The sequence below is a fragment of the Podarcis erhardii genome (genome assembly GCF_964252035.2).
Source record: "Podarcis erhardii genome assembly, chromosome: 4".
Lineage (NCBI taxonomy): Eukaryota > Metazoa > Chordata > Lepidosauria > Squamata > Lacertidae > Podarcis > Podarcis erhardii.
In genome coordinates this window covers 94,544,346-94,556,647 of record NC_138508.1, presented here as the reverse complement: position 1 = coordinate 94,556,647, position 12,302 = coordinate 94,544,346, and the positions used below count along the sequence as shown (strand labels likewise).

The following is a 12,302-nucleotide window of genomic DNA, read 5'->3' as shown; positions in this document are numbered from 1 at the left end:
AAGGGAGCAATGAGATTAAGGGCCACCATCTGAACAATAATTTTGGTCATTTGATTGCCCTTTTTACCAATTGTCATCTTTTTAATTGTATATATTGTTTGCTTTATGTTGCTATGGCAGTTGGCTAATGCGAATAAAGTTTATCTATCTATCTACTTTCTGGCCAGGGTTCCGCATCCACCATAGTAGTCCTATCATGGTCCTCATGAGGAACATTTCACTTCATAAAGGATGTTTATTAGTATCGTTTTCAGAGCGAACCCTAGGCAGCATATTCCAGCAAGAGCTTAACCAAGCCCCCGCAGCATCTATGGTTTATATTTTGCAAAATGTAAATGTGCCCATTCAGGCAAACAAATAGGCAAAGGGTCCATGGCATATCAAGTGAGATGCACCTAATATTTCATCCATGTGCTGTTTTAAACAGTGTGCAAGTCTTTCATCTCTCAGCAGCCCACTCTTTCATATCGTTGGGATTAACAGGAATAATTACAGATAAGGGATGCCAGCTTTAAAGGACGCTCTTATCCTAGCAGGACAACAACTGAATCTGCTATCTAATTGCCTGGAAAATACAATTAACATTCATTCTGAAGAAGTGGTATCCTATGATAAACTAGAGGATTCCAACTAAGGTATCTGACCGTACAATGGATTAATTGATTGAGCCTTTTATGATGTGACACACATGATCAACAGTCTCATATGGTTATTTATTGGTGGATGGTATCGTTCAGACTGCAGGTGTTTGGATCAAATCAAATCTAATTTAATGTAATGTTTGGATGCCCTATTTTAAAAGCATCATGTACGTATAAAACTAGCATGCTAAAGAAGGAGATAATAGCCTAGCCTTATCTATGACATGTTTGTTTTGTAAGTTCGGGAAATGATTTTCCACGGGAGAGCATCTTTTATCTGCCACTTGAAGTGAAATAGGCTGTCTACATTATGTACAGTTTCGTGGACGACTGTGCAGATTGGCTCCATGAATAAGCAAAATATAACATGCTACTCACCATCAAATTTCTTGTGCCTGGACACAAAGGTTGTGCGCACAAAATGACTTGTCTCCTCCACCAAGTTCTCAAATTCCAGTTTGCTTTGCTGGCTTAGCTTGTCTTCCATTTCTGATGTGCAGCATGTATATTCCTGAGGGCAGATTCTCAAATGTTCCCCTGCAATAAACATAAATGAATGCAATGTATGAATGAAGGCATGCAAAATTTACATCCCTGTTCACATCCACACACTGGTCCCACTTTACGAACATTTGCTATGTGAAATTTCACATATCCATACCGGAGGCATCAGTACCCAAACCTATACATCTTACATATTCATATATCTCAGCAGAACATTTTTTTTACTTCCTTGCTTGCCTTTTGTTGGCTGGCTGAGGAACGGAGGGAAGGGAAGCAAATCGGACAAACCAGAGAGCATTTGTTTGTGTGTTTTCCTGCCTTAAAAAATAAAAAATTGGGGGTCAAATTTGCGTGGTTAAAAATGCATTAGAAATTTTCCCATAGAAATCAAGGGAAATTGTCTGTAAACACTCACCTAGTGAATGATTTCCAGGGAACACCTTGTGTTCGGTAAGCAAGATGTGCATGTACTGTCAAGTTAGTACCAGCAAATTGCTTTCCATTCATTTGCAATGAATTATTAGTCACTGCCCAGCCATTCATTTCTGCAACCAAAAGGACTGCATAGTGTAACGGTTGAAGGGGCTTCAGTGCTTAACTGAAAAGAACGTACTGGTGAAACCAAGTGTTTGAGTCTTCTCAGGGATGGGACCCGTTCTCTCACCAGGGTGGTATTCCATGAAGCATTCAGAGGCAATGTGTGACGTCTACTGCATAGGGTCTAAGGCTTCAGTGGGTAGAGACCGAAACAAAAGCAGAGGGGGCACCGCTTTTCATTCTCTTTCGGCCACTCAACATGCTAACAGGGAAGACCAAATTTGCTCTTAGCCAAACGTTTGGATGGATTGCTTAATTTAGCTTACCCCCTTTCCTTTTCCATTGCTGCATCTATTTTGGCTCCCTGCATCCCCCCCTTCCAATCTCCTTCTCTATCCCAGTCTTCATCTCCTCCTCCTCCTCCATACGAAATGGGCTGCATGAAATAAGGTCAAAGGTCACAAAGCCACAAGTTTCCTACTCCAGGACATCTAAATAAAGAAGGTCTTTGCCAGCTGAAAGAAAGCTAGTGGATCTTGGAAACACCACTGAGAAAGCCCTCTCTCGTACCTCTGGTAAACACACCTCCAATATTGGCCAGACAAAGAAAAAGACAGTCATATATTGGTTGTTGAATGCCCTGGAACTCAGATAATTTGGATCCTGAACACTGCAAACCCGGAAGTCATTGTTCCGGTTTGTGAACGTTCTTTTGGAACCCGAACATCCAACAGGACTTCCGTGGCTTCTGATTGGCTGCAGGAATTTCCTGCAGCCAATAAGAAGCTGCAATTTGGTTTTCAAACATTTTGGAAGTCAAACGGCTTTCCGGAATGGATTCCGTTCGACTTCCAAGGTAGGATTGTACATCTCTTGTGGATCTTCTCAGTAGAGGTGTCCACCCTGTGGAACGCCCTCCCATCAGATGTCAAGGAGATAAATAACTATTCAACTTTTAGCAGCCCAATATAGAGAAGTTTTAAATGTTTTATGTTTTATTACACTTTAATATTTGTGTGCCTATATATTAGAGCTTAAGCTCAATTCTGGCTTCATCTTTTGCATTTTAATAGCAACGCCTGACTGTCACAAGTTCTCATAAACAAAAGCAGATTTCCTGTTAGACACACATCATTGTAAGTAAAAATGCAATGAAGTATTTAATTAATGTTTATGCTACACAAAAGAAAAGCAATAGAGAAGTAATGATTTTCATTCAGTTCCCCAGATTTATCTCTTGGTGTACCATGCCACTGCTCTTGACAGTATTGGTTTGTTCAATGGAGGTTACAAGTGGATGCCCATTATTTAGCTCATGAAATTAAAATACTTGGTTATTACTACATGAACCGTGAATTTCCAATTGGTGCTGTTCTCTGGTTGTCAGAAATATTTAGGCTGGCTTGCAAAAAGGAGAAAAATCCACCGTCCCCTTGAGAAATAGAATAAATGCCCTGACTGTGAGAAGAGCTACACATGTGCCAATGTAAATGTTTCACTTTCAGCGCAAACCATGCTGATTAAAATCTCAACATGCTCTTTTAATGCACAGAGGCAAGACAAGGGCTTACATATTATTCAGTGCCTAACTTTTACACCCCGAGGCTCCCAGGACCCACCCCCAAATTAACTTCACTCAAACACATATTTTAGTTTTAAGTTTTTGGGTGAATTTTGGCCACAACTTTATTGAAGTACAATTTCGTGAGCGGTATTGGCTTAGGCATTGACTCTTGACTATAACTGACTCCAACTTCTGGGTGGCAGTCGAAAGGGGTAAACCAAATGAGGGAGCAACGTTGATGCGGACCAACTGAAGCTCACCCCAGGGTTCCTGTGGTCCTGGCATGGCCCTAGCCCCTCAAGCGGGCTTCAGACGAGATCCAGGACCCCCAGCTTCCTTTAATGGAATACCCGTTCCTGGAGGGGAAGGTGATGGCTGCACCTCCCCTCCCCGCAATCCAACCTAGCCTTACAAGTTGTGATGATTGCTAAGGGGTAGGCAAAAACCAAGTGGCTAGAGCCAATTTGCCAATTGGAAAAAAATCCTACCCAGCCCCTGTTCCAAAAACAGGTGACCTAAACCAAAGCAAGGTCAGACTAAACTACCTAACTCTAGGGAGGGGGGGTGTCTGGCAGCGCAACACGAATGCCCCTCCTCCCATCATGCTGGCACTTTTTAAAGCCCCTGGATCACGTCACCCTCTGGGGATTGGCTAAAACAGCCTGGCGTGATCCAGGGGCCATGGCCAGGGCATTTTCCACTTCCCTTCACCCATTTTACCCCTATGGGGTAAGTCCCAGGCACCCGTGCGCAACCAGGACCCTCCAATAAGAGGATCCCATTTCCAAGCCTGAATATATATTTAGATCTCTATAGGCTCGTATAGTACTCATACCATGAACATTGTACCATTAACTTGCCCATCTGCTTTTCTTTTTATACTTATGCTATGCTTGTCACCAATGGAACCCAAGCTAGCTCAAGGCCTAGAGCCTCGGTTCCAAGTGGGGTGAAATCATTTCCAGAATCAAGTCAGGATTCTCTGCTTCTTAATTTTCAACCTTCATCCCTGTGAGGTAGGAATCTAGCTTGACTCAGGAATGTCCTTGGACTGTCTTAGACTCTACCTCACATCCTAGTGGCCCTCCAGTGCAGTGTACAGGCAGTGTTTTCACCAACCCCTCACTCAGTTTGTGCCTTTTGTCCCAGTGAAGAGACGCCCAACCACACCAGACCTATTTGCACATGTCTAGAGTGGATTGTAGAGTCCAGTGTCTACTTAAGAATTTGGCCAGAGCAGAATGGTTTCATTTTAAAATCCAATGACAAGCAAGATGCATCTACCTGCCCCTTTTTGATCATGCACACAAAATCCAGCTGTTTTTGCTTTGAAGTTCACTTCCTGCTTCTAACACTAGGTTTTTTTATCTGGGATGTTTTCAACATGAACATTGCAACCCAGCAGGGGAACTATAAACCTGGGTTTCTAGCAAGGAACTCAGTGGTGCGAAAGGCAAGCACGAGACTGAAATGCGTTCCTTCTGAAATTCTGGGCTTTCATAGGGCAACAGTTCATGATTGACAGGTGGGCCCAACAAACCAGACAATCCTAAATATGACAGAATCAAAATACTGAGATGAGGGAGAGTGAACCTACTTGCTTGCCAGTCAGGGAGAAGATGAGCAATCAGGCAATGCCATCCTCACCACCACCACAACTTTCTGGGTAAGAGGTGAATGAACAAGAAAGTAGGCTGAAATTATTTATTGGCAGAACTCGATGGAATTTGTGTGCCCCTTCTGAGAGGATGAAGCCAAACTGATTTCAGACTGGTAAGCATTTGGTTTACAAACATCCGCACAGGGCATTAGAGCCTAGTTAGTCTGTAAATGTTCGATGTTGTTAGGCTTCCATGCTTCAGTGAATTGCTATCGGTAATCTTGCAAATTAACCTTATGCCAATAACAATAGGAACAATAACAAATTAATGGCTGCTCCATGAACAACATGATCCCTGAACAGGCTAAGTTTGAATCCCTTCACCTTTTCCCTCAAATCAAGCTCATGTTCTTGGTTTTGTTACACAATGTTCTAAAATGACATCAAGGTATCGATTTTGATATTTACAAACCTTGGCGATTTTACAGGCTGTAACCACTCGCAATGAACATGCTGTTCTTTTACCCTGTGAAATTCCATGCATTTTGTATTCTTATGGCACTTTCAGCAAAGATTATATAGTATAAGGGGCATCAGATACAGCTAGCTGGCTTTTCCTTGCCCCAAAGGGTGTCTCCATAGAGTAGCTTGACTGCATTAAGTTATGCTGTGCCAGCACTATGCCAGACACAAACAAGAATTAATTCAGCAGCTCACAATGACCTACTGCAACTCAGTGAACCACAGTGCTTCAGACTAAAGATGCTGACTTACATCTCTCTCTCCTTTCTCTGTGGCCCACGTTATATAAATCAAGCCAATCACCTGCTACAAATTCAACAACTAGTGTTCAATTCCAGTTTTTATTACAGCTGTAATCTCACACCTGTCTGCACTTGCTCCATATTGGCAAGCATTTACAGTTGAATTTGGGAACTTATGTAACGTAGCATGGCAGCTTACGAACCACACTTCTATACTCAAAGCCAGATTATTGTGGGGTTTGAACAACAGCTGTCCCCCACTCTCCCCAGTCTCTTGGGATTAACAGGAAATTAAACAGCCCTATATTTACATATGGGGGACCTGTCAGGCAACCACCCAGAGAATTGTGAGAAACAAGGCAAAGCGAAGTAAAAGCAGAAAAAAACCAGGCCTTATAGTTACTTTAGTGGAGACTTTTAGTCTAGTGGTAGTACAAAGAGGAGGAGACTCTTGAGACTCTTGGGAGTCCCCTGGACTGCAAGAAGATCAAACCTCTCCATTCTGAAGGAAATCAGCCCTGAGTGCTCACTGGAAGGACAGATCCTGAAGCTGAGGCTCCAATACTTTGGCCACCTCATGAGAAGAGAAGACTCCCTGGAAAAGACCCTGATGTTGGGAAAGATGGAGGGCACAAGGAGAAGGAGATGACAGAGGACGAGATGGTTGGACAGTGTTCTCGAAGCTACCAGCATGAGTTTGACCAAACTGCGGGAGGCAGTGGAAGACAGGAGTGCCTGGCATGCTCTGGTCCAGGGGGTCACGAAGAGTCGGACACGACTAAACAACAAAACAACAACAACAACAACAACAAGTACAAGCAGACCTCTCTAGTTTCCCAGAAGTTTTCTTCTTTTCCCAATGTTGTTTGGTAACACATAGGCCAAGTCTCGGCCTGATATTCCTCATGTCACAAGTTTAAGGTCTGCTGTTGGGGTTATGTCATGATACTCTGGGATGGTTCCAGAGTTAAGCGGAGTCATAGCTACGTCTGGGTGATATCAGCTATTCAACATCGTAAATACACTGCAATATAATGATACATTTTGGGGGAATTATATGGACAGAACTGCTTAAGTTGTATAGAAATTTATTTATGTATGCTACTACAGCAGCAAGAATGCTACTTGCCCCAAAGTGGAAAGAAGTAGAAGTCCCAGCAAAGGAAGAATGGATACAAAAACTTATGGAATATGCAGAAATGGCAAATCTCATTGGAAAAATAAGAAATCAAGATAACAAACTTTTTATAAAAGAACAGAAATGATTTATTGAGTATTTACAGATAAATTGTAAACAGATAAAAAACATTAGTAGGATTATTGTAATAACCTGCAGTTTCATAAGAGTATATATTTAAAGAAGATAATTAAATGAACAAATTAAATGAATATGGATATGCAGAAGATATTTTTAGAAAATGAATTTAAGGAACCGCAGAAAGAGGGGGAAGGAAGTCAAACTTTGAAAGGAAAAAATGATTGGAAAACTAATGAAATGTATAAATTTGAAAAGTATAAATAAAAACCTTTTTTTAAAAAAAAGAAAAAGAAAGATACATCACAATGTTGAAAAGTGGAGGGAGAAACAAGCTGCATCAGACCCAACCTTGCAGCGCACCGGAGTGAAACTGCCTTCACTCCCTTGGCAGGAGCAATGGCAATTTCACCTTGGCACCTAGAGGGGTTGGGGCCGATGTAGCTTGCTTGTGTGCTGGGTGCTGGTGGTGGAGGGACTCAGGAGCAGTGGTGGTTTAATTCATGATATACTGGTGGGCGAAGGTGCAATCGTGCCCTCAAACTGATCCTGGGCAATGTATTGTTACACTGCCCAGGCCTAGTCATGGCAACATGCTATTTGTGGACCCTCCCACCTCCCAGGACCTCAGGAAATGTGACACTGGAGTATTGGGCAGGGGGTGGCAGGATATTACCCAACATGTCATGTTTCTGTGGTAGCTGCCACGTTCTTTTCCTCACAGAGTGCTCTGGAGTAACCTAGTATCTGGTGGAAAATCCAAGATGGTGGCCAGAAAGCTCTTGGTGCCAGACTCCATAAACATGCAATTTTGAAGTAAGTTAAAAATGGAGTCCAAGTCAAGTTTCATAAGGAACCCTCTGAGCTGCTCATGTCGGCACCAGGCCTGATGATGTGGACTTAGAAAAAGGGTATCATGACACAGAATTTTAAAATAAGTGTGTCACTTGCTAAAAGAACAGTCAAAATATAAAATTAGGCTTTTACTTCTCCCACAGCTGAAATCTTACTAAAGCTCAGACCACAGTCATTAATTATAATGGCACCCTTGCTAAAGTAGAGCTTAATCACACAAACGTATCTGAATTTCTTATGATTTGCGGCATAAATTTTACAATTACAAGAATAATATTTTTTATGATATACTCAATTTTGATAGTGCCTGCCCTAACCCCAGTTGAAAGCCAGTCATAAACTCTACAATTTATAGTATACTACCTAAGGTTAAATTCATGTAAGAACGATGAAAAGAATGATACGACCATTTCTGAACTTTTCTATACTATGCAAGAGTGGATAATCTTTCTTCTTCTTTCTTACAGTCGAGGAAACTGTTTGGTTTCATATTCATAGGATTGTAGAGATGCAAGGGACACAGAGGGTCATCTAGTCCAACCCTCTGCAATGCAGGAATCTTGACATGCAACCCCCAAGCCAACTTGAACCCATGCCATACCCTGCTTAGTGTTGCAAATGTGGTGCAGCCATTTTATGGCTGCACCACAAGGAGGAATAAACCTTAGTTTGAGAAATGATCCTTAGTTTGAGAATGTTGTTTTGTATTTTGTTGATTCAATGACAGAAGTTTTATATAGTTTACAGCAAGTTTTCTAGAGGGTCTATCAATGCTAGTCAATAAATACAGGAGCATCAGTTGCTTCCTATATGAATATAGTAGCATTAGAAGCTGACTTACACTGAACCAGGTCATTAATCATTCTAGGCCAGTACTGATCACACTAATTGCAGAGTTCTCCATGGCCACAGGACAACTGAGGTCTTCCATTGAAGGTCCTTCAGCTGTAGAGGCCAGGGTTTGCAAAACAGCCATTGTTCAACTGAGCTACGGCAGCATGTGGCTCTGAAGTAAGACTTCCACCAGCATTGTACTACTAACTTCCACACTGAGTGGGTTTAGAACTGCATCCATCCTCATTCTTTCTTTACAAAAGTTGGAAGCAGATAAACATTGCATCTATCTTGGTCCATAGCTGTACTTCAAAGATTGCTTTTTGCTTGCACCCTGTTAAGTATTTTCAGAACATTGCTGGGAATCTAGTTTACATTTCTTTCACTAACTGTTTATTCAGTAGAAAGGTCACAACTGACACTCGCCTCCTTGCAGTCACAATTCTTCTGGAGTTATAGATTTAATACCATAAATTTCTTATAATAAATGCCAGCCCAGAGTCTGTGATGCCAGATGTTCCCATTGCTTGCCAGAGTTTCCCACTCATTCATGTCGAGTCTCCAAAGTCACATTTGCAAAGATCTTCGCATCAGAACTGTGGGTGATTTATGTGCCTTTTAGCACTGGTAATCTCACTATAAAATATGCATGCGAACAAGCCTACATGGCCATCTTTGAAAGAGAGGGCGCAAAAATGTCTGTAAGCTTGGGAAGTGTTATAGGGTCAAGTTTGGATAAGAGGCAGCTGTACCCAAATTTAGATGTGGAATGTGTGTTTTCCGGCTGGGATCCCTGGGGTCACTAGTTAAAACTCAGAGCAAACAGGCAGCTCTACTCTGTCGACCAGACTTTTGTCTAAGCTTCTAGAACTTATACCAATTAAAACTTTCATACTGTTTGCAAATAGTGTGAATGTTTCACACCTCTGTTTCATTTATATCTGAATAGGGTACTGAGGCAAGGGCAAGCATCACCCAGGTTGTTCTCAAGGCTAGGACTGAGGGTTTTTGTTTTGTTTTTTCAAACTCCTGAGTCACTTTTTTGTTTTTTGTTTTTCAAACTCCTGAGTCACTGCTGACCTTATTATGAGGGAGAACTTTAGGGATGTGAAGTTGAAGGGTCCTTTCCCAAACTAGTGTCTCCTTCTCCAAACTGGCAAATTGTCCCTCCTGGATGCTGGACTTGAATTAATTTCCTTGGTTCTGTGTTTTCTTTAAGAGGTGGTCCCTCACCTGGGTGATAGACAGAGTGGTGTAGGAATCAATTCTTACCACAGCAGGTGCTACCTTAGTCCCCCATAATGACAATTTGCCAGTTATCAAAGCAATCACAACACATAAAAGGTTATCTTTTTATCATAGCAAACCCATAGGTTGGGCAAGGATGAGAGATTGCAGTAGTCCTAAGGGCAGCCAGTTATCTGCATGACCCAGATAGGAATTGAATTCGCATCTGGACTCAGTTCAGAACTCTTAACCCTGTAACACTGCCTCATTTTGTCAAATGTCTTGGTGAGATCAGCAAAAGCAAGGAAGAGCTGTTCTGCATTGCTTCCTGCATTTAGGTTAGCTGGTGCAGATTGCGATCATATCAGAAGTCAAGACTGTCTTCTTGGTGCACCTACATGAGGTCAGTTATAGCTTACATTAGCATGGCTAGAATGCTAATGGTGGAAGTTATGAGGTCCATAACTTACAGTGCATTCTAACAATTCATTGTTTTAGTATGAAATCTTATGTTTCTCTAGTGTTTTGCTCTCTGAGAACATGTTGAATATGCAAACCCATTTCTGTGCAATCAATAAAGATGCCTTTGGCTATTCTTACTTATCTTGCCATGTCTTGATGACTAAGGCACATTAGTCACAAGTTAGCATGTGATCCTATTTTTCCATTAAGGAGAAGCAAACATCTTTCTTTGATGTGTGAGCATAGAAAGTTAAAGAGTAATTATGTCAGCACCAGGTGTGGAAGACCAGAAGTGCAGGATGCTGGAAGCATGAGCCTCAATAGGAAAGAAGCACAGAAGAAAGTGTAGTGGGAAAAACTTTCAGGAGATGTAGGCAGGACTAGGGGAGGGAGGGAGGGAGCACAGATAGGTGGTGACTGGAAAGTTGGGAAGTACAACTACTTGGCACCTTGGCTTACTGCATTTTTCAAGAGCAATACTACATCGCAGAATGCTTCACACCATCACTGCTTTACAGCTATTCAAGCAGTTTTACTACAATTGTGTAGCACTAGGACGCAGTAAATCCATCCACTGCTTTCAGGCAGTAGTTAGCTGCTACATCATCATTACGTCAAGCCACAGGATGGAGGAGAAGTTAAGCTGTTTGCTATTGAGATTGTACCAGTTCAGTTTTTCCCATAGATTTCTTGGAAGGTTTTAATAATCAGGTAGTCAGGCTCAGGAATGTTTATTTCTGCGACTCCTGCAACCACACAATTTGGAAGGCAGCAGGGCTGCCTGGGACAAATAACGATGATGACCACTTGCACATCACAAAAGTAAGGGAAATGCATAACAAAAAAGGGGTGAGGACGGAGCTCTGCATAAAAGGTGTATATGTTCATCTATATGCATAAATGCAAATTCAAAAATAGTTACTGTAATTTAAATAGAAATACACCACACCATGGTGATCAAACAACCTGGGTGCTTGTCTAAATTTATTGTTCCCGTGCTAACTGTTGAGGAGCAAGGCGCTTGCTTTCACACAGTACTTTGCTTTGAACCAGACTTTGATTGGATGACTCTTTGTAGTCCCCGCCCCCATCAATGACATGCTGGCACCCCCATCCCAATTTCATGTTCAGAAGCAGACTGGATGATCTAGACAAGATCCCTGCCTTGCAGGATGAACTAGATGAGCTTTGGAGTCCCTTGGAGTTGAATCTTACTTCAACAATAGTGATGAGACAGATCTCCCAAACTTAGACCACACCCAAGGGGCACAAACTAGCTTAGGGGATAAACAGCACACACCTTGCTGCCATTCCCCATTTAACAGCATTCATCACCTGAGGCATCCACCTTATTCTGTTGAATGGTTGGGCCAGCCTTGGAAGGCACCTAGATGAGTCAACACATAATGTTTGTAGCCAGGCTTGACCAGGGACAACCAATGGACTGCTTGGGTGGGTACAGCTACATTGGGACCTGAGAGAATAACACAACTGTTTAAGGCAGTTGAGTAGGGCAACAGATCAAGAAGCCCATGCCCTAGTCCCTAACTGATCCCAACCATTTCCAACATGCTTCTGTCATGGAAAGTTCACGCGTTACTGCACCTCCATCTCTTCCTGCCACCAGAGCAGAAGTCATTCCAAACAATGCTAACATGCTAACACTGTACAAAACAAACGTATTTGTGTTGTTTGCAACATAGTGGGATCTCCCTCTTCAGCACAAAAAGCAATTTTGAGGAGACTGCAGCAATCTGCCAATAAGGTGTATGTATCCTAAGACACTTGGGATGCGGGTGGCGCTGTGGGTTAAACCAGAGCCTAGGACTTGCCGATCAGAAGGTCGGCGGGTGAGCTCCCGTTGCTCAGTTCCTGCTCCTGCCCACCTAGCAGTTCGAAAGCACGGTAAAGTGAAAGATAAATAGGTACTGCTCCGGCGGGAAGGTAAATGGTGTTTCCGTGCGCTGCTCTGGTTTGCCAGAAGCGGCTTAGTCATGCTGACCACATCACCCGGAAGCTGTACGCCGGCTCCCTCGGCCAATAAAGCGAGATGACCCCC

The 12,302-nt window shown here is 42.4% G+C and overlaps 1 protein-coding gene across 2 annotated transcripts in view; it reads right to left on the bottom strand.

Moving 5' to 3' along the window:
• GPC6 (glypican 6) overlaps positions 1-12,302 on the bottom strand; it is a 785,665-nt gene that overhangs the window by 541,829 nt on the left and 231,534 nt on the right. For both annotated transcript variants that reach the window (XM_081858156.1, XM_081858157.1), the window contains exon 2: positions 1,020-1,178. In XM_081858156.1, coding sequence (XP_081714282.1) covers positions 1,020-1,178 — 159 coding nt within the window. The remainder of the gene's footprint in view (positions 1-1,019; positions 1,179-12,302) is intronic.